Source organism: Gavia stellata, chromosome 2 (assembly GCF_030936135.1).
Source record: "Gavia stellata isolate bGavSte3 chromosome 2, bGavSte3.hap2, whole genome shotgun sequence".
Classification (NCBI taxonomy): domain Eukaryota; kingdom Metazoa; phylum Chordata; class Aves; order Gaviiformes; family Gaviidae; genus Gavia; species Gavia stellata.
Window position 1 is genome coordinate 74,584,652 of NC_082595.1, and position 25,114 is coordinate 74,609,765.

General features: G+C 38.3%; 1 protein-coding gene across 2 annotated transcripts in view; it reads left to right on the plus strand.

The window, feature by feature from the left end:
- The window catches only part of UBE3D (ubiquitin protein ligase E3D), a 99,732-nt gene that overhangs the window by 17,700 nt on the left and 56,918 nt on the right, over positions 1–25,114 (plus strand). For both annotated transcript variants that reach the window (XM_059835505.1, XM_059835506.1), the window contains exons 7-8: positions 382–490; positions 5,662–5,831. In XM_059835505.1, the coding sequence (XP_059691488.1) occupies positions 382–490; positions 5,662–5,831 (279 nt within the window). The remainder of the gene's footprint in view (positions 1–381; positions 491–5,661; positions 5,832–25,114) is intronic.

The following is a 25,114-nucleotide window of genomic DNA, read 5'->3' on the forward strand; positions in this document are numbered from 1 at the left end:
TATGTATCAGTCACGGTTCTTTACTTTTGTGGATTATACTTGAAATATGTGCATCATTCTGAACTTTGTGTTCATACCTGTAAAATATAATGGCGAAGAGCTTTTATTCAGCATTTGACATTTGGTGTTGGTCAAAATAAAGGATGTGGAGCAATTTAGACTGCTGATCTATTAAAAAATTCCTGTTACAGGAAATAGTCATCTGGTTTTGGGCGAGAGAGAGATACATAGAGAAGCCCCGTCGCCCAATAAAAAGTGGTTGTAGGATGTGGTGGAAATGACAGTATGGAGGTGTTCATACACTTGTACTGCATCAATATGAATGACTTTGCCCATGTAGTTGTTATGAAGACATATAATACGTGGTTAATTCTTAAACAGGTCTCAATTCGTACAGAGCATGATTGCTCAGTGTCTTGTGGAATTGTCCTCTGCTAAAAGCACGTTTAGATTCACCATAAAAGGGGATAATGGAAAAATCTATATTCTGGTAAGTGTTTTTTATCTTGAAAAAGTTTGAACTATGAATCCCAGCTCCTAAAATGTATTGTTTGTGCTGATTATGACTGTATGTGTAAAAAAAAAAAAAAAAAAAAAAAAAAAAAAATCCTTCTGTTGAAGTAGTTCTGAATGGTTCTGCTTAAGTAAGAAATTTCCCCCCATTTTTTATTCTAAGTAGATGCACATATAGAAATTTTCTCTATTAATACAGTAATGAAAGTACTACGAATGCACCACAAGTACTGCAGAAATAACACTGTGTTTTCTATTCAGAAAATATGGAAAGCTTAAGTTTTGACTTTGTAATATATATCTCATCTTCTCGCTCCAGTGCTTATCTTTAGTCACCAGAAGTTCATCAAATTGTATAGCATCTTTCACAAATATTGTCTTAAGTCAGCAGAGACTACTAATGTAGTCAGTACATTGCACTGCAAAGTGAAGTGCAAACAAAAATAAAATTGCCTATTATACTTAATGTTCTAATGCTGTTAAACTTGGTTAAGCTCGATATTTAAATAGTGACAGCTAAATTGCTCAAACTTTTAAGATTGATAGAAATTTGGGTCTGGAATTATCTTAATACTATACACTTGGTATAACCAGGGATGTTTTCTTTTATTCATGAACTAAATATAGGCACAAAATTTGTAATTTTGCAGTTTATATAAGTAATTAGTGGACACAAAGATAAAGAAATACATGACTGTAGATTCCTGCGCTAGATAAACTTACAGATATGCTTTGTTGAGGTAGGCAATCTACTTAAGTAAACTGTTTTATATATACATTTTCCAAGTTCTGTAATTTCCAAACATCCAGATTCTGAGGTAAGTGTATATCTGTTGCTTTTAAATAAATTTGAGTGCCAAGATAACATTTACGCAACCACTGAGAAATACTTCTGTGATGATAAAATAAGGTCTCATGAGCAGACCTGTAATTGTCACTATGTATAATCTAATTGAGGAGTCATTAAAAATTGTGATTTTTTTTTTTTCCTTGTAGCTTATGTGTTTCCAAATTACCTAACATTCTGATTCTTAAGTCTAGTAGCATATATAGAACGAACTGGTATTTTCTAACAGAAAAATCACCCTATTTAGCAGATTACCATTGCTCTTAGCTCTGAGTTGTGTTTTTGCCAATGTGTTTATTAGAGGAGCAGGCTGAATTAGCATAGAGGCTGTCTTCTGATTGGCATCCCTTCCTTTTTATTAGTGCGTTATTAGTATTTTTTTGTGTTTAACATCAGGAAGCCCTGACTCATGTCTAGGGAGAGGTTCTAGGTACTGTATACACACCAACAGGTGTTCTGGAGTCATGGGTTAAGTCTTAGGACTCAGAGGCCTTGTGGACACAAGCGTAATGTAAGCACTGTTTATATTAATGATTGCGAACAGCTAAACAGTAAAAAATGTAGGTGCCTGAGGCTGTGAGTACACAGCCAAGTTAGACAAGTGGTCTCATCACTGATGCATCATGGACCAGCTGTCCCACTTGTTTGTTTTGACAGTGAGCCAAAGATTCTCATTCACAGTGTTTGTGCTTACATATGTGAATGCACACAGCTTAGGCGGTGTATGTGATAATTAAGGTTAAGGTCTCTCACAAGTCTTTTTTAATTTTTTTTTTTTTTTAAACCACAAATATTGTGTATACTCATTTTCCTTATTTCTTCTGCATGTATCACTTAACGTTATGTTATTTGCGGATATCATAATATGAGTTTCTGTTGTTTAAGTTGGTGATAACCAAGTTCCTGAAAGCTGTATACTACTTAAGTTTTTGGGTTTTTTTAAAGGATGACAATAAATAGAAGTTCTTTGTCTCAGGAAAAAAAAAAAGTGGTGTATACAGATTTCCTTATTTATCCTAACTATATCTCTGCCCTCTTCACATTCTCTAAAAGATGAATCACCTCCTCTCTTTGCCTCACTGTTGAAGGGTTCCCTACCTTGAGGTTGCATGACTTACAAGCTAAGAATAAGATGAGGACAGCAAATGGATAGTGAGATAGGAGAACACAAGCAAAATGGTACATTATTGGTCAGCATAGCAGCATCTTAACAGATGTGATTTTTTTCCTGTACGATAAAAAGGATATGTTTGAAAGAGGTAAATTAGTAGTTTTGTGGATAGATACAGGGAATTCATCCCATGGATGGGATCAACCTGATAAAACCTAAAAAGAGACACCTGTGAAAATCAGAAGATGTGTGGTAGAGTTTGGAGTGTTTGAATACTAACTCCAGTCTTTCAGTACAGAATGAAAGATGGTTTTTGGAGTGGGATTAGGCTGTAAAGTGCTTTGAAAGTAAGGCAGCTTGTATTTCAGGAGTGAGTAGGGAGGGAGTGGAAAGATGTCCTAAGAAAATAAATATGTAACAAAATGGGAGAAACCTGTCAATCAGATACTGATTCTTGGACCATGTCTTGGAGGGCATGAGCAGAACAAGTTTGCATTTGTCAAAGTTGGAGAGGGGGACATTGCAGTGATCAAGATGTGAGACAATGAGTACCTTGTTGAGACTTAGCTACCCAGCTCTCTTAGAGAGCTTTATTCTTTGTGAAGTATGAAGAAACCACATATTTATCTGAACAGTCTGAATGTGAGGACAAAGGAACTGTAATGAAAGATGTTTGCATTACTGACCTGTGTGATGACAAAAGTAATGGTAACATCTGCAATAACTAAGAAAGAACTAGCAAGGAAGAAGAACAGCTTTTTTTAGCCCTGTTAAATTCTAATTGATGCCTAATTGTCCACAAAGTGATGCTGAAGACACAGGTTGAGATTTTAGGAAACTGATCACAGAATGTAGATCGCTGTATTTCACCTATTTGGATCAAGTCCCATGTAGCATAACAGATTTGTTGCAGCTTTGCTCCTAAGAACATCTTTGAAGCCTATTAACAAGGTGATTTAAAAAACAAAACCCAACAAAAAACCCACCAAGAAAAATCCAAAACTTTCTCCTGATGCTGTCATTTCAGAAAAGGTCATCAATCTGCACTATGAGTAAATTCTAAACCTTATCTATTTATCTTTCTGTAAAGGTTCTTTTCTTACTGGAGTTAACATGAAAGGAATTCAGTTGTGCAGGCTCTGCTGTACAAAGTGGTAGAGAGGAAGGAAAGATTGTACATTGTGAGTAACATAGTTGAAAGCACAGATCAAAATTTGAAACTATGTTAGCCAGAAATAACCTGTATAAACTGCTTTGAGTCAACACACTGAATCTTGGTGAGTGATTGTTCATTCAGACCAAAAGCAAGATCAAAAAATAATTCATACATGAGGAAAAGAAGGAAATTCTTGCCTAAAGAAGCAAATGTAGTTCAGAAGTTGATTTTCTCATAGCCAAGTGGCCTTCCACCCGCAAAGATACATTTGCTTTCTCTGTATTGTGTGCTAAATTATTATTACAGATCTGTTGTATTGCTGTTGAGAAAAAGACATGCTCTGAACAAGTGGTAGAACGTTATTGTCAGATGCCACATATCAAGACTTGTGGTAGAAACAAGTACTTTTCAGATGGACCGTGTTGCAAATGAAATGGTTTGGTTGCTTTCTCTAAAGCAAGTTGCAGAAGGATTCTGAAAGGAGCAGACAGCTATTTCTGCATTGTTCCATAGACTAGTTTAAAGGATCTTCACCTTCTGAAAAGCATCCCAGGAGGCTCCTTCACAGGGAAGTGTTAATAGTTTCAAAACGAAGGAACTGTAGTTAAAGCTAAGCATGTTGTCAGTGGCCTGTGTGTATAGGACACTTCTCTTTTCTCCTCATTTTCTCCAACAAATCTTTAACACTCAGCTTAAAGCACTGTGTGTAATGGTCCTAGCTAATGAGGTATATTTTGCAGTTTAGGCTATGAACGTGTACTGTGAGTTACCAGAGCAAAACTGATGAACAGCCACTTGCTAAGTCAAGTGCAGTTGCTTGTCATCATTTATGTCCATATGCTAAAGTGATTCTCCTCCTCCCATCCCCTCCCAAGACATCTTTATCAATACATCTCATTCCTTCTTTATGGAGCTTCCACTGTAATGTTCTGAGCCTTGGGCTCTGATAAATTGTGACTGTCACATTCAGTTATGACGTATACTATGTGTCCTGTTAACAGTAGCTTTCTCCCTCCACAGGGGATATCATATGTCTGCTACCTAACATCACGTAACTTGTTTTACTTGAAGCTGATTAGGTCATGAGAAGCAGAAGATTAGTGAGCAGCACTGCATAAATCATGTTTTCTATGATAAATATTTCATATATAAACATTTCATACAGGCTCAGGACTTGTAAAAATTTATTTCCATTGGTAACTTGGATCACTTCACTACTGCAGGCTGTGAGTAAAGGAAAAGCCTGACTTTTCTGTACAGTGCTTAGCATGAAAGCCCTGAACCCAGGTTGGAACACTGATGCACAATCACACAAAGATTAAATAAGATCCATAATGTGATGCAAAAAGTTCAGATTTCTCAAAACTCTCCCCAGTAAATATCCCATGAATTGCTGAGAGCAAGTAGTGCTGAAGAATGCCAGTTCCATTATCAAATTTCATAAAGATTTATTTTCCAAGTAAGGGGCTGTTACAGCCATTTGTAAATCCCAGCCTTCCTTTGAGACCAGATTAATTGCTTTCTTTTTCCTTGCATGTCTTAGCTCCATCCAGTCATAATTATCACACTTTTTCTAAAAATCCTTAATGTTTGGCACTTCCAGTGGGCAGTCTTTCAGTTCCCTGTCTTTAGTCCTCAGTTGTTCAACACCATATGCTCGACTAATTCCTAAAAAACTATGAAATTGAAGAAATAATCCATTTGGTACTGAAAGAGATGACTTGGGACTATTTCTTTTGTTACTATCAAAGGGCATGTGCTGCAGCCACAAAAAGAGGCAACTTCACAGAAATAATGATCTTAAGAGTGACTGTGATAAATCCGGCATCAGTTTATTGTATTAACCCATTTTTTTCTCCACTAGAGGCTGTGCAGACTGTGCTGAATAATAAAATGTCAATTTATGTCTGTTAACACTTTGTTAGAAACGTTGTAAGAATGTGGCTTTAATATCAGCTGATTTAGGATCAGAGTAAAGGAACAAATTGAAATTTATGTCATCTTCAGTAAAATAAATGATTTCTTCATTTATAGATATGGCTTTTAAATTCTGACACATTGCTCGTGGAGTCTTTAGGAAGTCCTTCCTCCCACAGTGTTTTTACACTATTTGGAGATAATTTCATACCTAGCTCTGGACCAGTGGAGACCTGGAATGCTGTCAAAGTCCTTTACCAGCCGTGCATTAAAAGCCGGAATAAGGAGTAAGTATAGGCTTTTCTGACCTCAGGTTCTGATCTTTGATTTGTTTTGCTTTTCAGGGCAGCAATATTTCTTTGAGGTTCTTTGGACAGTCCATTAATGTTAGAGGTGTATCTTTTTGAAATTGCATACAATTTTTAATTTTTTAATTTTTTTTTTAGCAAAATGCCAGAGGAATAGTATTTTGTTTCTGTTACAGCCAGAGAGAATCTGGTGGTTAAATTTTTGCACTGTAATATTAAGATGTAGACCAATGTTGTTTATAGGGGTACTTTATATGTATTTAGGTATATAATACAAATAGAAGTTGTCTCTGTTACACAGGAGAGTAATGTGCTTTTTCATTTATGCATTTTTTTCCCCATGTTAACTCACTGCACTTTTAGAGCTTGGTCATTTTTCTGGCTCTCTTGGCAGAAGCTGGAAGGATGGTGGTGCTGTGAATTCCAAAGAGGGGCAGTGAGTTCTGTCCGTACGGTCTCAGAACATACTTCTCTGCAGCTGTAGCTCCAGGTGGTGTAATTCAGGGAGGAGGAAAAATTGCAGGGAGATAAGGAGCATGGGCTGATGCCTGAATGATGCATTAAGTTTAGCCAAGTCCCCCTCTTTGTCTTCAATTTCTGTGTTTTGTGTGAAAAACTGATCTCAGCTGTCAAGTTACTTATGGGAGTAACCCTCTCTGCACTCCCACAGTACAGAATTTGGACCTCTTTGGTACATCTGAAACCAAGAGGGTAGAGGTGGGTAGTTATTAGTTTAGCAAATTATATGTACCTGTTCCAGCTTCAGTCTTGACCTTTTTTGCCTTAAAATTGTGCTTTGTTTCGCAAGAGATAGAGCTGTTCACAGGACTGGAATTTGCCTGTTTAAGCCAAGTTATCTTCAGTACTACAGGTGTTGTCTGGTGGGTCGCAATAAATTACCGTAATGATCATATCTGTATACACAGACAATGCATCTAACAGTGTCGCTGTTAAAAGATACTTGTGTGTGTAGCCTAGCAGAATAATATGAGTAATGCTATATCAGTGTAGCATACTCTCAGCATATAGCATATTCTCAAAAGGCAAGTCCTTTTTAGATATGATGTAGAAGTTCATTGAGTTATCAAATTAGTTTCTATGTGTAATTTGCTTTCAGCCCAGTGGTGGCATTATTTCAAAAAGGAATGGGGCCCTGAGAGAAGGGAAAAGAGAAGAGGTGAGGAAGGCGGTTGAGTACAATGCCACATAAATGTTTTTCTTGGATATGTTCAAGACTACTGGAACCTTCATAAAGGAAACATTTGATTTCAGCAAGCTTTGAAGTCTACGTTATGAAAAACATACACTGCCTAACATGTTAAGGCCTTTATCTGTTGGAGAGCAAAGATAAGAGAATATTGATGCAGTGGCTCCAGTGTTTGCAGGTGATCGAATATGATTTTAGCGTAATTTTCTGGTTGTGTTTCTGCAGTGATAGAGGATAAAGCATTCATTTTGTATAGGACACACTTAAGTAGGGGTTTGGTTTTGTTGTTTTTCCTTTAAACTCTTGGAAACTAGATGACAGATTTAAAGAGGTACAGATGTATTTAAAATTTAGAAGACATTCCCTCCAGTCTCAGTAAGTACACAACTGATTTACTGGAACAGGCTGCCCGGGGAAGTGGTGGAGTCACCATCACTGGAGGTGTTCAAGGAACGTGTGGACGTTGGCATTGCGGGACATTGTTTAGTGGGCATGGTGGTGTTGGGTTGATGGTTGGACTTGATGATCGTACAGGTCTTTTCCAACCTTAGTGATTCTGTGACTTGTAGCCCAAGACCACATAAAAGTACTACAAAAATGTTGTCTCCCACAGACAAGCAAACGTGTGCATACAAATTTAAGTATTTTTGTAGAAGAAATATACGCCTTACAAGAATGTGTGATTCATCATAGTGTTTACACTGAATGTTGTCACGTGTATCCTTTTTATTTTTCAAACAGATCCAATATTGAATAGCTGAAATAAACTCTGACATAGGGGAGCAAAACCAAAATTCTAATATTTAGAGAAAAGGTCATGCTACATTATTAATGTTACTCACGTAAGAGAAAAAATTGCCATTATTAATGTAGTAGCCTCAGAAGTTGTCATTGAAAAACCTCTGTGATCTAAATGTTATTTAGTGATCCAAAATACTTCTTAAAGTATTATCATTTAAACTGCTTATTCTTAGAATGGGAGATATTGCAAGAACCACTACCTGTTCTAAAATGAAAGATACTTCATTTACCACTCTTTAAGTCTTACAGAAGTGTAACTTACAGTTTTGCTTTTCAAGTTTCAACTCTTTATCACTAAGATTGAATTACCTCAACACACATTCAGATACTTTGACATGTTATTGAGATAAAAGTCATATCTACTTAGTCACTTACCCAGCATTCACAAATGCTTTTCTTGAATGGAGTTCTCAGCAGCAGAATTTTACTGTGAGATTATATTCTGTTCTTTCATTTCCCCAGGCAGACTTGTTACAAATCACTTGTTTCTGAAGATTACTTTGTATTTATCTTTGGGATTTTGCAGTGAGCAGAAGGCACAACTGAAGTTTTAATTCTCTTCTGACAGTAATTGACATATTCCCTGTCCGGTCCCTGGACAAATGCAAAAACCAAAGAGAAAGAACAGAGGGTTCTTTTTAAGGTTCAGAAACCAAAGTGACTACTGGTTTAGTATTTTTTTCCTATTTTTATATTTCTAGGAAAGAACAGTAAAAAGGACATTAGCACTTCAGTCTGTTTCCACTAACTCATTTATCAGTTGGCTTGAAGTTCTGCCTGGATGAGTGCAATAAGGCTGAAGTCTTTCTGTATTGAACAGGAATGTAAACATAGCAGAAGCAAAAATATCAAAACCGGTAGAACTTACTTAATGCCATGTGTTTGCATTTAGATCTCAAGTATTATTTCAAGAATGCTGAACAAAGTGTCTGATATCTTGAATAGTGCAAGTTCCAAATGTTTTAGATGTCCACATTCCAATAATTATTATAATACTTACCTTGTTTATTTCTGCACACACACCTGCCTTTGAAATAATGCAAAGGTTTCAGAGTCCATGGTCTGCTCCCCATGAGTGGGGAGTAAGCAAGGATACCTCCTGGCTCAGAAGCAGTCAGCAGGAGGTCTGCTTGTGACCTGGACCCCAACGTTTGCAAGGGATAGGCGTGCACCCTAATGTCCTGTGGTATGCCAGAGAGCCTCTTCAGTTGTTGTGAGTCACTGGGTACACTTGGGTCCTGTCCGATTCCCGCAGTACGAGAATCTGATCTGTGAAATGGGAGGGGAAGCACCTTTCTTACCTGTGGACACTGCAGAGTGTGCTGGGTAGCTGTCCCGGAGGTTAAGACAGATTAAGGTAAACTAGAAATAAAAGCATTTATTTGTAATATCTAAATATAATAACATAATCACACATTCATAAAACATGGGTGAAGAAATGAAAGAAAATCTGTACTTACTCTACTTACACAAGCATAAATCTACTTACTCTGATATAAATACATGGTTCCGTGGTAGCAGTCGAGGTCTCGGGCTTTGTGAAATTCTCCCCTGGCAAGCTGCCTCTGCTAGAGAGAGCCTAACTGGGATTGCCTAATAATTCACATTCAGGCAACCCCTTTTTGAAGTAACCCCTATGTTCATATTCCTTCGGATGCACTTGAATATTTCTCTTGGGGGGAGCATAGTAGCTTTTATACATGATCTTTCTTCTCAAGACTTCTAGGATGCCAGGAGAAATTTACGGTCTCACTCCAAAACTCATTTTATTCCTTCTTTATTCAGAGCACAGTTTTGCATTTCTTCATAATTAACATGATGTTTATTTGTCTTCCTCAGATACGGAAATGTTTTTTTCTCCTTAAACTAGGAATTATGTCCTGTGAACACCACCGTGCTTCTGTGAGCAACAGAACTCTCTCGTTCCTCCAGTAAACCACTGGCATATCTATCACCGTACCTTACATTCAGTATTACTCTAAATGTTAACAAGGCAAAGGAAACGAACATTTAAGAAGGATAAATGATCATGGTTCATTAGTGGCTGCTGAGTAATACCAGCTGCAATGATAATTAACCCATTTGGAGTGATCAGCTGGGGTGGCTGATCCCAAAGCCTGCTGTAACAAAACTGTGTTCTGAGTTAGGCTGAACGTTGCTGAGAAGGTGATTACTCCTTGTGTGGTGTCTACCATTTTTATTGACAACATGCGGATACATGTTCAATTTGTTGATCTGTGTTGACCATCAGGTCCTTTCCAATAGACTGCAGTCTAATAAGCAGCCTTCCTCTCTGTTTTTGTGCAGTTGTCCTTTGTCAAGTTACATCCTAATTTTGTTCAGAAGCTTTTTCCCTGTTGCTCATGGCCATTTTGATTTCCAGCATGCAGCATACTGATGGCCCTTCCCAGCTTCATATCATCTGTGAATGAAAGAAGCTTCTTTCTTGTTCCAGTCTCTGGGAAAGCTACTGAGAAATGGAATTGGACCAAACTAAGAATATGTCATATGGAGCCTCTCTCCATATATCTTTGTTTTGTCAATGAATTATTAACAGTTGTGCTCTGGGTATTCTCTGTATGTTAGACTGCATTGCTTAAGAACGTTCAGTAGCTTTTAAGGCATTGTGAAGTTAAGACATGATTAGGTATATCCAGACATGCTATTTATAATGTAGCTCTTGGCATTTCTCCTTACATAGTCCTGTTCCTCTGATCTTCCTGAGGGTAGCCTTAAATGTTGTTTTGATTTGTATTTTTATCCTTCAGCTGTTAATCAGGGCTAGAAACACTTGGGTGTGTCTTACATGTGATAGCACGAGTTCTGGGTAGGTCTGTCTACAGTTAGGCTTACAGCCCTTGTGGGAGCTTTGTGAGCAATCCTTCTACAATAAATCAGTTGAAATTATACGCTGTCATCTCTTCTTGTCACCTGTGAAAAAAGTATGTTATGAGTGTAGTTGAGTCCCATTAGAGAAGGATACCTCATGCATTTTCTGCTCCATTCTTACTTAGATATTTATGGATGATGTGTATGTGATTCTCAGCAAGGCTCCTTTTCTCCACCTACAAATCTGCTGTGCAGACAGAAGAGGTCTTCCTTTCAAGTAACAGGTTCTTGGCAAATAACACCACCTTATGCAAACAACCTTGACTGCTGGGAGTGATAATGGTAAATACTGCTGAAGTGAGAGTGTTGTAAAAATGTATGAAGAAAATTAAAAATATGTTTACATGGCAATTTGACCATAACATGATCTCAGAAAATATATGTGAAGGTACAGTTAGAGGAAAATTACATTTTTCCCTTTATATTAGTGCGCTAGGCAACGCTTTGTCAAAACGTCATTGATAACTTTTTATTTCTCTTATGCATCTAGAGTCTCTCTGAATGGTTTACAGCTTTTGCAGAAGGCTTCTGCTGTGTAAGAATTTGCTGCTTATCATCTGACAGTTGGAAAATGACTTCCAGAAATTGTTCATTTTATTAGCTTTAGAGGGACAGAATAAGCTAGAAAACTGAGTTTGTGGCTGAAAACCTGGAGTTTTTGAGTCCCAATGCTTTTATTACAGTCCATGTATAGTGAGCTGTTATGAAGCTGTTACTGATGTATTCCAAAATGTTGTTTATTTGTCCCAAGAATGGCTTTCATTCTGTATATGACTCTAGAGTAATTCAGCTCTCATGAAAGCACCAAACTGTCCTATTTCACTGATTTTTGTATGTCTGAAATAGAATGCCTTTTCCTAGTGTTTCAGTAACTCTTGCTTGTAGAAAACACATGGGAGCACACAGACCAAGGGTTGGCTGACTGAGGAGTGACCAATGTTTCACTCTTCTGTGCTCTCTTTAAGGTGATTTCTGTAGTATAATAAACTTCTTGTGCTATATCTGGAATGATTAAATGAGCGGGTGTGATTGTAAATGGAGTGTGAAGGACCTGTTTTGTTTCAGATAATTTTTTTTCTGTTCCCTTCTTGAATTCTTTCATGGTATCAAGTTAAGAGAACTGACAGCACAGGTGGGGTGGGTTGCTTTCGAAGAGCTGACTGAGCAGTCAGGCAAAGCTTTTTGAAAGAGGCAGTCTGATGCCAGTCAGTGTTTTGGGACAGGAGGAAAAAAAAATGCTTTTCAGAGTTTGATGGACATGTGGAAGCTGTAAGCCTCCTGAACTTTGAATGCTTGGGCTGAAGCTTGGAGGAAGAGATGAAAGCTCCATCTAAGAACTATTATTTTTAGCTAGAGATTGTTCTTCGTAAGAAAGAACTGTTCTTCAGTACTGGTAACATACTTTCCAGTAGATGTCTGCAACTTTTAAGTATGACTTTCAGGAGAAATATCCTGACTTTCTTGTTTATTGAAACTAGACCTGCCATGTGCAGCATCCTTTTATGGTAGTAACTTAAGAACTTCATTCTTGTTCCTAACACGGGTCTGATATATCTTTCCAACTCTTCAGAGTTGTCGTATTTTGGTATCTAATCTTTCCAATTTTAAATAGTCTTAGAAGTACTAACTGAAGTAGAGAAAAATGTTGGAATAAACCCTTTGTCTACCAAATAAGGTCTCGTATTTTTGCTCATAAATTTTGCTCATGTTATCATTCCAGCTGAGCTTGTTGCTTAGGTTGCCTTTTTTGCTCATCTTTTGAAATTTAGCATTGAAGTCAGAGGAAGTAGTGTTCTGACTGTTCTTTTAAAAGTGGATTTGCAATCCCAAATCACTTAGCCATTTGTTAATAACCTGACTAACAGCCTGCCTTCTTGTGTAGCATGAAAGATGCTGATGTGTCACTACTCATTTTGCAGGGTACTGCTGTTGTACTCTGCATTAGAAGTGTTAAATGCTGTAGACATCGTAATTGGCAATGTAAAAATAAGAAATTGACTGTAAGTGCTATTGATTAGCTACTTCTTATGTTCTAGTTTTTTAGAAAAGATAGATAAATACGCTATTTAAATCTCTGATCACATTTAATACACTTTTGAATCAGGATTTGTGATTCTGTAGTATGGTAGAACAAAAAATACAATTCAGGCTTGTATATTTTTTCCGTATTATTCTTCATATTTATTTTGTGAAACACTGTAATTCAGGTAAGCACAATTTTGGTAGTTCTCATGTCTCTCTGGTTCATATTGCTGTAGCTCAGCTCTTTTGGGAACCTCAGGATTGGCAATGAAATGTCAAGTTGGATGGGAAAAAATGTGAATTAAAAGCAGCAAGACTATCTGAAACTAATTTAAAGCGTATAGTCTGAAACAACTGCATTGCCAGGTGGTTAATTCCACTTTTATAGGATGATAAGAATGCAAGAAATGCCATGCTGGACTAGAGCAGTGTACCATCTAGCCCAGTATCCTCCCTCTGACATCCAGAGGTGTTCTTCAGAGTAGCATGTGAGCCTCAGCACTTGCTTGTACTGCTCAGCTCTGTAGTTGTATTAAGGATGTTAGAGGCTATAGCCCTGCCTATATCCTTTACTGTCTGTTCATGCATCTTTTGACCATCTATTTGAATAAACATTTTTTTACTTTACTGATGCTGTCTGCCTCCACAATCTCTTATAACAGCAAGTTCCAGAAGTTCACTGGTGCTGTGTAGTACTCTTTTAACCTCTTCTAAACTGATCTCGTGCTAGTTTCAGTGAGTTGCCTCTAGACCTAGGATTGGGGGATTTAGTGAACAACAATTCTGCATTCATACTGGCAAAATGGACGTGGGGATCCTAAACTTTACACTGGGATTACAGCATGTGGTGTTCTTGCTGATTACATTTAGGAGTTAGATTTGCTGGCCAGTTTGCTGGAGGAACAGCAATGTCATATCTATTCAAGTCTTACTATAAGACATGTGTATATCTCTATTATAGTCATTTTGCTTTCCTTGTAACACTGCTTTTTTGAAAGCCGGATAGCCTAAATGCGATAATGATGATCCGTTGAGGATAATTTTCTAATTGTACATCAAACTATAGCAGCTTTCCACTTAGAGGCTTACAGTTTGTTTCTTATAGACTTATAAAGACTGTTGGGTTCACTTGGGTACTCTAAGTACTCAACTCCTATAATGCCTTTTAAATGACAGGATTCATTTGAGCGGGCAGGAATCCTATAATGAGCCAACAGTGAAAAAATAAAACTTATAAAAGCCTGTTGGACAGATTGTTGACAGGAACTGCTTAAACCGCAAAACTTGATTTACTGATTTCTAGGATCTTAGGCTATTTTAAATTAATTAGCATTTGTTGTTTCTATTGTATTTCTCCATGACAGGCTGTGTAAACTAAAAATACTTAGATGAACAAAATTATTTAGGCTGCTAATTTTACTTGCAATACTTTTTAAATCAGTAAGGCTAAAGCAAATTGGGAGCGTATGACTTGAGACCAAGGAAGGCTAATTTGTGAAGTTGTTCAGGGTATTTCCATCTGTGTGTGGCAACAATAGGATATTGCTGTTGGTTGCTTATTTTGAATGCTATAGCATCAAAACAGAACAAGCAGTTCTCATGCTGGCTCCTAAGCTATAAATGAAATAATTTGCATAACTAATAGGCATGGTAAGTGATACCTATGTGGATATGAATATTCAAGGAAGAAGAGGAGGAGATCAGAATGGAAAGGTGGAAGGTGTTGTTCCAGGGAATGAAATTGCTGTAGGATTTTAGAATTTCAGTCAAATAATTGCTGAAGGCAGGACTATTAGATCTACTCAGAAGTGAGCTGTTGGACTGACCGTGCCAATTTTCCCTCTGTGTATGGTTAAAAGAGTATTAAATTTGGTTTACATTCTTCCCAGAGTGCACACATTACCATAATACCTGTTAAGCCTTCAGATTTTTCCTTACTTCACAGCAACACTGACTGGATTCTCATGTTATGGAGTTCTCCGTAGTCCCAGAGGCAGGAATGCAGAAATCACTCGAGTGCTCCTGTGAGCCCTGATTTTGCTGGCTTTCCTGGAGAAAGCAAAATTGTACAATGTCTCATTGAAGATGGTTCTTCAGGGAAATGACTGCAGCCATGTGTGTCAGCTGGATGTCCATGTCTCCGATGCTGCAGCTGGGACTTTTCAGCTGGTACTGATGGGCAGCTGCATAGTATCAGTAGCAGAACTGGTTAGAAGTTGGATTTTAAACTAAGCACAATTTTTCTTTCCCCTGTAGACATTGATTTTTCTGAACCCCTCAAAAATGTTTTATTTTAGTATGGAAATGTTGTTGAGGTAGCTGCACTTTTGTACGTACTTCTTTTTCCTTGTTGACTGGCTTTGCAACTGTCCTGTGTCTCTCACGAAGCAACATTGTTGAGCAATATAATGTGTTTCCTCATTTTTGTCCGAAGTTGATATCTTGTGACAGAAACAATTGTATGCCCTACAGAGAACACTGCTGAAGCATTTCTAAGTATTTTTTTCACTAACTTTTTTCCCAGATTTTAAACTTCCTCCAGAAGTTGGGGAATATTTTTTAATGGGGGAAAAAAAAAAAAATAATCCAGCATAGCTTTGACCAGCTGGAATTAATGCTGGTAATGCACAGAATCATCTTCTGAAAAAGGAACTTAAAGGGGCTCTAACAAGAGCCATCAGATATTTAATTATTTAGTGCATTTTGAATCTAATATCATTACCAAATGTGAGCTTTACTGCTTGTAGTCATACCTAGAAAATTTGTCCATCAATATTCTCTACTTCCTGTTTTCAGCTATTTGCATATTATTTCTGCAAACTCCTGTTAAGCTGTTGTATTTCAAACAGAAATGCCTACATGTCAGTAATATTAGGGCCTCTAATTTTTCAAGCATGTCATGATGATTAAGAAATACAGACTCTTGTCTGAGTTGAGATATTTTGTTGAAAACTATATTTTGTTTTTCTGAAACTGATGAAACTCTCACTGGCTACTGCAAGAAGAAATCGGTTACTGAGAAGCTGTTTTTTGCCCCCCAACATAGCAATTCTGCAGACACTTTTAGCACCTCTGCAGCTCTCCTTTACGTGTAGGACCATTGAATTGTAACACAGTTGTCCAGGTGAGTTTCTTGTATCACCAGTTATGTCTGATGCAAGTCTAACTCAGCAAATTGCTTCAAGAACATAGTGTGGTAGTGGGTACCAGATAACTGTAATATTCATTGATTGTCTTCAGTAGAAATTGGAGAGAACATACAGATGATTATAAAGAAGTTTAGACTGGAGATTGGAAGCTTTCTAATATCAGAGCAGTGAGGTTCCCGCAGAGCCTTCTAATGGGAATAATATTGTCAAGAAGCAGAATTGCTTGTAAGATGAAGCATCATAAAATTGCAAAAAGGAATGCTTCGACACAGTGCCTGTTCTTGCAGGGAGATGAGCTTTTTGGCTGGGAGATGCCTTCTGGTTCAGTTTTCCAGCGCTGTCACTAACCTGCCAAAAGACTTTCAAGTTCACCTTCACCATATCTCTTTCGGTCTCTGGAAGCTCTTCAGAGTGACGAGTTTGCATGTGTGTGGAGAGCCACACTGGTACCATGGTCTTGATTGGGCAGCTATTCGACAATTTAGTAATTATCAAGTGTGGCAATATTTCTTTACCTGTGGTGTGTTCTCCTACATCTGAAGTCCATTCTAATTAACTTTATTTGCAAAGGATTTATAGGGCCTTATCTGTAGCTGTCTTACTTTCAGCTGTTGCATCTCCACTTTGAACGAGGTCATCTACTCAAAGGCTTCTCTTCTCACTGAGCTGGTGGCTGTGACTCAGTCTTTCCGTGCCTACTTTACTTCCTTTCGTCAAAGCTGCATTTTAGTCTGTCTGTAACATCAACTCCTTCATCAGCATTGACTTAACTTGGCTAAACCTAGTTTTAATCTTCCATCTAAATCGCCTCTCTCTTCCTTTTTTCTTCTGCTCTTGCTGATATCCAGAACTCAGCTGCCAGGCTGTATGTCTCCCCTTCCTGTTCCTCATGCTTCTAAGCTGAGACTCGGTTTCCCTGTCTCTTGATCCATAAAATTTTAAGAAAGCTCATAAAACTAAATTAAAGAGCCAAAATAATTTGCATTCACTGATCTGACTGTGTCAAGGTATGTGTGTGTGCGCAGTGCAGCCCCCACAGTGCTATCTCAGAAGGGTGGCTGATGGCCTGTGTGATTCTTCCAGCTCTGCTTTGTGTCTGCAGCAGGACAGCAGGACTCTGGACAGCTGCCTAAGTGCTGGAGAGGGCTCCGTCAGCGTTAGCATGGATTATACAGACACTGTTAAATCTCTGTGGTAACAGAAGGGGAAAGCTTCAGAATAGTTAAAAGGGAGGACTAGGGAATTAGCTCTGAGAGGAGGTGTTAAAACTAGGGACAGTTTTGTGAAGGATGGAGGGTTTACTTATGGAAGAGTATTCCCATGCACAGAGGAAACCTGACAGACATGTGAGGACACATACTGATTGAGGATGGAAAAGGGGCTAGTGAAAAGTTGATCTTTCCAGATTGACAATTAGTCTGCTATGAGTTTTCGAACTGGACTATGGCATATAGTAAAATCAGGTAGTTTGGGCATTTGTGACCTGTGTCAAGAATGTTGCTATGCCAGTTTATGTTTTTGAATTAACCTTAAGGTTATTTTTAGGAAAGGAAGCTGTGTTCTCAACCATGGGTTTTATTTATTTATTTATTTATTTAGGATTTAATTGCATGTTAAATTTGACTTGTAGCCACACCTGATATTTTAATGTCAGTGTTGTGTCTTGCCTGCCTAGAGTGAGCATCTGTACAAATTTTGCCACAATCATATCAGTGAAGAGGGAAAATGATGATAAAAATAAACTGTTCCAGGAAAGTTATGGTTTCAGTGGGAAAGGGAAAATATGGCATATGTGAAGTTCTAACTTCAGTAATTAGGCTTTTGTTTGGCAATGGTTTGGATTGAATGAGTGGAAATAATAAATTTTGCTGTCAGCAAATTCTCAGGATAAACCAATTCTGTGATTTGTGGTGTTCCTTACTTTGCTGCTGGTTCATGTAATTGTATCTTGAAATACTGAATTTCCTTCTCTTCTGAAGTCAGTACATCATAAAAAAAAACCAAAAAAACTTTAAAGCAGCAAGCTGAGAGTTTTTTGTGAACAGTGCTTACAGCTTTTATTTGTACAGCAGGATAACTTCTCCCTTTGGATTCAGGCATAATGTTCTGGAGTGCCTGGTATTTGTGAATACTTCCATATGGAATATCAACAGCATTGTGGAAGTGATTTAGTTTTACCCAAAGGTTTAAAAATCAGAGGCCAGAAAACATTTTCATCTTTATATTGTTCTGAAAATCCATTTCAACTTCAGAAATGGCCTCCCGCTTGATATAATAGGTGTTAAAAGGGGAATTAAGGTTTATGGAGCATATGCAAATCTTCATGTGGCACAGCTGGTAGGAATAACCTGCAAAAGAACATCCAGGGAAGTGTTTTACGCTGTGGCTGGGGAACCCAGGGCTTTAGGTGCAGGGCAAGAGCAGCGCTGTGCCATCACGGATCATACAGACCGTTGGTTCATTCAACTTTGATTTCATTTGATCTTTTTTTGAAATAATTTTTCTTCACCGCTTGCCTGGTTGATACTACTGAGGAAATAAGTGTTAGTATTTATTGCTAGCCTAGGGCCCTGAATGCACACCTATTTCAATATTGTTAGGACAGGGTATCAAAGACACCATCCCTCTGGTACTAGGTGCCGGTGTTGAGGCTGCTGGTTGATGCAACAGTAGTGGTGAGGAGCACCAGGAGGTAGGCAGTCAGAGAGACCTGGTGGGAAGATATTGGCATCTAACATGAGTACAGTTCACATCATTTGCCTAGAGGTTTCAACAGGCACCTCGGTCCTAATAAGTGATAAATCAGCCGTGAGCTCTGTGGTTATAGGCCATATTTTCTACATAGCACCTAATGCTGTGCTCCCTTGGTTTGTGGTTAGAGCCTTTACTGAAGACTGTGATGTGACCACTAGTAACAAGGCAAGGGGATACCACATTGCTTACTGGGTTTGCTGCCTGCCCATGGGGCATAACACCTCTCTGCTGCTCTTCCTGCACTGCCTAGATGAGGAACTTAGATTGTCTCGCTTAAGCCAACGCTGCTTTTCAGTCACGGTCTTAGCTGAAGTTACTGTACCAACTGTTCGCCCTGCTTTTGCAGCACAGATGTCTGAGCCACTTGACTGTCAAGTCCTCAACTACTGCAATTTAGAGCATATGGTTGAAGGTAAATTGTTGCCAATTTTGGATTGCTTAAAGACACTGCACCGTGAACCGTGGCAGTTTAGGAAATGAGCGATGAGCAGTTCAGATGTCCAGGCAGGGTCAACAGCTGGGACCACTATCTTCATGAGTTATCTCATCCCTGCTCATCAATCAGGTCACTGAATACCTAAAACTGAGTGATGCGAATACCTCCCAGTGTGCTCACAGTGCATAGAACCAACAGGTCACACCAGCTTTACAGCATTTAAGCATTGGTTCTGCATGTGTTCTATTTTCAGCTGTAACTACTGATTTTTAAAAAAAAAAATTAATCATTACTTAATAAACCTATGCTGATTTTTCATAATTGCATCTATAAATCCATTTCTAATAGCTAGGCGCATGAATTTCAACAGGCCTTTCCCTAAGGCCACATTAGTCAGATGAGCTCAGACTGATATGTAGACAATTTTTTTTTTTTTCCAAACTCATAAGGAAGTGTAAAAATTTTATGATGTTGCTTTAACAAGGCCCACTGGGATTTGGGATTATTTATCTAAGCCCTTATTAAAGACAAAACCTTTTCTCTGTTTAGCCATGCAGAACAAAGCTGCTCTTCAGTCAGTCCAGTGCACTTTAAAAATGAAGAGAATTTGATAAACATAGAACTGAAATCATGGAGAAGTATGAAGGATCTTTTTCCTCTGTACCCCTTTACCCCAACACCAAAGTTACTATTAATCACTAAGATAAAAGAAAAATGGAGTGACAGCACCTCTTGAATTTTAAGGTCATTTCACTATACTAGGAACCAGCAGTGGAAAACTTTTATCATTGTTAGAAGGAAACTACTTGCGACACTGAAGAAAAAACCAGAAGATGAAAAAGATCTGCCTCATTCCCTAGCAGGGGGATTAATTCTCCTGTACAATTAAGCTGATTTCTTAACCTCATTCTTCAGCACCCAAATCTCTATTCTTTCTCTGTGAGGTAATTTTTACTCGTGTATACCTCTGTTGGGACCTCAGTTTAGCATCCCTCTACTGCCTTCTCGCAGGAAGCTCTAGAAGGAGAATTACATGGAATGTATTTCATGAGATACTTTATGTTCAATTCCCTCTTCTCTTCTTTCAGTAATTAGAAAATGAAAGTGTTTCTAAGGGCTTGGAAATGAAAAATCTGATGTAAAATTAGACTTTAATTAAATTATAAAAATTGAACTTAATATTTTTAGGAAAAATATTTTCCAAAAGGCCATAGTGTGGTTGGTAGAAAGTTTTAAGTTACACACTTTCAAAGCAACAGAGTTGCTTTAGACATTTTCACTCCTTTTGTAAATCTGAGCAATCTGTGTATCCAGAAACTTAAACGCATTTTTTTTCTCTCTCAAGAAATTAGCCATTCCTCCTTTTGTAAGAGTTATACATCGATAAATACCTACACTATTTCATTCAGTCTTCCTTTGGGTAAATTTCTGCCATTTTCATTTTCAATGTTTGCTGTTTTGAATTGAGCTTTGCTTCTGTCTTCCTTTTACCAAATCTGTAAGAGTGCTCCTCTGCCAGCGTTTCAGAGTTACTATGTGATTTCCATTCTGTAGATCATTCAGAAGCATCAGACAGAATGATGTTGCAATCTCATGAAACTGAGTTCACCGTTTCTGCAGGCATGTCCAGATCCTATTGTATAGGGTATTCTGTCCTCAGACTTAAATTCCCACACACCGCAAGAAAAATCCATAACACTGCGTATTTGCTGTAATGCCTTAAGCGCGTAGGTTACTCTAGTAAAGGTGAATTTTATGTCGCCAGTGTCAGAAACCTTATTTGGAACTGTGACTGGGAAAATACACTTCCTCTTCTTTGCAAAGGGTCCCCATTCATCAAGGCTTTCTGATAACTAGCTCTGAAAAGCTGTTCAGTGAGGTTCCTCTGAAAGAGTTTACATTCACTGGCAGTCCATACAGGGCAGTCTGCAGGTAAGTGGGCTACACAATTCCCAAAAAGCATTGAAGGAAAAACACAAGCCTGCATGTAGCTGGGGCTGGTATTACCATTTTTACAACCAGTGACACTGAATATTGTATGAAAGGTTACAGATGCATAGATGTTCTAGATTATTGATTAAGCTACAGGTGCTGACCTTTAAGCAGCATGTGCATGTATTTTTACACTGTGTAGATACAGCAGGAATATGTAATCTCTCCTATGCCCCAGATAATAATTAGGTTTTGTTTCAATAAGTAATGGGAACATTGTCTTGGAACGTCATTGTGTTCACCTTGCTTAATGTAAAATGATTTAGTCTGGATACAAAATTCTGTTTTTTTGTATACAGAATTGGTAAAATAATCTTTAAATCTGATGAAGCCCCAAACCATTATCTTTCATCTCTTGAATTTTTTTTTTCTGCAGCATCTGTGAGATTTGAGATTTTGTCAATAATGGGTATTGAAACTGGGTACACATGACACAGTTGCTGCTACTCTGTAGATATGTTAATCAGATTTATCAATTTGGAAATCATCTGGTAGCTGTTTTGGGCGAGTGAACCAGGTATTTTTGGACTGACTTCAGTAATGTTTCGGTGAGCAAAGGAGGACTTCAAACAGATGAAACCGGAAAACAAGTCAATCACAGTTGAAACTAGGAGCTGCAATAACTTAAAGTAATTCTTGAACTTGCATTTGTTATGATTAGAATTATTACAAGAGGTCGAGAATGGTAAGTATAGGTGTTGTCTTTAAGTCTTGGACATTGTATACTAGTTTCCTTTGAAATGAATATACTAATAAAATTCCTTGCTAAGGTGGTGCAGCTTGGTTCACTGCCCCGGTTTTCATTATAAGAAGTTCTACTCCTCTTTGAAAGCTAAGTTATTTTTACTGTCTCCAGCTTTAAACTTTTCTAATGCATTTCCTCTTTGAATAATTTGCTCATCTGAGAATTAATTGGGTGAAGTGAATTAAATGCCATTTCAAATGAGATGGGTCTTCTCTTTCTTAAGCATCTGACTCTCAACGAGTCTAGGCAGACTGCTTGTGAGGTTTTTGGAACGTTTCGTACTGAACTAGTTCAAAAATTTAACTTTTGTATTTGATCTGCCTTGCCACTGTTTTGAATTATTTATTGGGCTTTTTGATTGCCTGTTTATTAACCTTTCACATTTTACATGGTGCGAAATAATTCTCAGATACTGAATGTAGCATTTGTACATAGGGAAACTTTCTGTTGAGGTAAAGGGCCCATGTATTTGTGACAGGGTACTTGACACCATGTGTTTTATGTTCTGCAATATAACATCTCATTTTGATGCTTTTTAAATTAAGGTTATAGTTTCATGAAGAGTTGTAAAGGCACCTCAGGAGAGTAGTGCTATCGATAGCATCTGGATGTTCAAAACTCAAGACATGCCAATATTGATAAATATGTTTTCCTTCTCAATCTTCCTCCTATATTTTGATTGGCGTTTCCAACCTGTGGGAGAGAAAGGAGGGAGGAAAGAGTCCGTAAAATCATTCCTGTGTGAGAGTTTGGTGGAGGTGTAGCCCAGGAGAGAGCAGAGGCATTTTGTGTTTTCTTTGGGGATTCTGCTTAGTGTCGTGATGCCTGGAGGGGCTGAGAGACAGCCTGTTGTCTCAGCCTCCAGGTGGGAAGGTAGGCTGCATACAGGAGATGCTGGCTAGTGTGCACACAAGTAGGAGGAGTTCCCCTGCATTTACGGTGCATCGCTAGAGGGTGAGGGTGAAGAGAGGTAACCAGCAGAGTTGTCCTTTGATAAGATTCTGTAAGTTCTTGAGGTTGGTTTATGGAAAAAATACACTGAGGCAAATATGTTTTATTTCTCTGGGGAAATGAAGTGTGTGTGACAGTACTTTGTCTGCCTTGCCAGCTACCCCCACCCTCCTTCTTCTGCCCCTGACTTTTAAACGCATTGGGCAATTTTGGAGGTAAATGATCTGAATGATACTTTTCCCACCATGTCTGTAAAACAGGTGGCTATATAGAGGAGAGCATCCTTACGTCCTCCCTTAAAATGCTGCTGATGAGAAAAAACTATAGGTTGAAAACAACAGTTACAAGAAGAGTCTGCTGAGGAAGGCAGCCGGTCCACCAGATATCACTAGTCCCATGAGCAGGTGGAAATGCTTCCTTAAAATTACATGAATGTTTTAAGGATGAGCTATCTGGAATTACTTTGCATTTACTATGGGGTAATCATATTGATGTCAGCAGTTGCTGTGAAGGAGCTTTTACATAGTACTTTGTTTTTCTACAGCCCTACCTGCACACTTCTACGCTTCAGGAAATGAGAGTTACTAGAGGAGGCTTACTCCCATTTGCCAGGGCAGTGGCCCTTATTTTTCTACATGCCTGAAATGTTGGAAGGTAAAAAACAAAACAAAATATTTAACATCAAAATTTGAGTACTTGGTTGATACATGCTGGGAAGGGAGGCTTTTTAGGTCAGTGGTGCTGCTGCTCACATTTGATATTCCCTGCAAGTTAGATGGCACCAGTCAGGCTTTTAGCAATAGGTCAATAGCATGCTGCTCTGTGTCCTCTGCATCCATCCCGAGCACAGTAGTCTACAGTTATTGCCATACATTAGGGAAATTATGAGCCATCTGTTCTAATTTAGAGTAAGATGTATCCAGGAGGGAATCAAGAGGTGCTAAAGGTGAAGAAAAGTGTTTTAAGGAGCAGGCAAAGCTATCCCTTCATTCTGAGCTGTAGGCGTATCCAAGAAAACTGCAGTCTAGAGTCATAGTAGAACTGTTACTAGTCTAGATGGTGATGACCGTCAGCAGTGCCATCCTCCACTATGGTGAATTATCAGCAGTGATCTGGCTGCAGCAATCTGATCTTTATTGTTTTCAGAAAAATTACTTGAATTCTTTAACCTGGGATGCAGTAAGACGTTCACAAACGGCAGCTTAAAGCCTTAACACAACCATTAAAGTGAAGAAGCGCATTCTAAAGCGTTGGCCATGCAGTTTTTACGAGAGTAATTTGCTTCTCCTTTTAGTGGGACCACGTTGCTTTGCTGCTGAGAAGTCTGCAATTACATTGTACTTTGGAGCTGCGCCAGCAATTCTGCATAGCGTGGATGTTTAAGAGCAGTCGCAGCAGACTTTAGGCAATGCCCAGCAAGAGCTAAGCTCCTGTACTTTTCTTGGTTTTATAGGAGAACTTCTAAATTAACGTGTGAGTTCTGCTCTTGCACCCAGCTAGGCAAAAATGATGTACGGAAATTTAAAAAGTAGTTTCAAGGAAATACATTGTGAATCTGTTGAATTCTGTCTGCCGTGTTTTCTTCCTATTATGTCTATGTACGTTTGAGCATCACAAGCCCAGCAGGAGCTGGTTTCTCCATGAGCTTGTATTCCTCAGTCAGATGCTCTAAAGCAGAGCTGCATTGTAACTGATGAAAATTTGCTGCAGTTTTCTGCTTTTACAGCTTCAGCTTTTGCCACACACTCTTGATCTTGCAGATGAATGAAGAAAGAATTTCTCTCCCCATAGGCTGTTACTATTATGTGTTGGCTCTGTGGATATAGCTGCTGCTGCTGTACCTTTATGCACTGCGGTTTTGCAGGTAGGACATATCCTGGGAAGTACCTGGCAGGCTTGGGTTTTTATATCCAAGGTCAGTTCCTGCAAAATTAAAATTCCTTTTTCTTTTTGTTCTATGATCAGTCTATTTTTGCTTACCTGGTGCTGAAACTAAATAAAGATGATAATGTCTTAGTTATACTCACTGACCATCTGTGCATGGTTTGAGTACTGTCATGAATTTCAAGTTTAGTACATTTGCAAGCGTTCGTGGTCCCACGCATCTAGGTGTCCCACTGAACATAAGTCTGCTTTAGATGTTTTCGCTTGATTTAGCTTTCCATATTTTAGATATTATGAATCTTCAGCTTAAAGGTTGCAGAATAGATGAACACCTGCTAATCCTTCCCTGTGATGTTTAAGCTTTGTTTCCGTGATTCCTGCAGCTGAAATTCTGTTTTGTCTTCTGCAGAGACTATACAGTCGGTGCTGTTT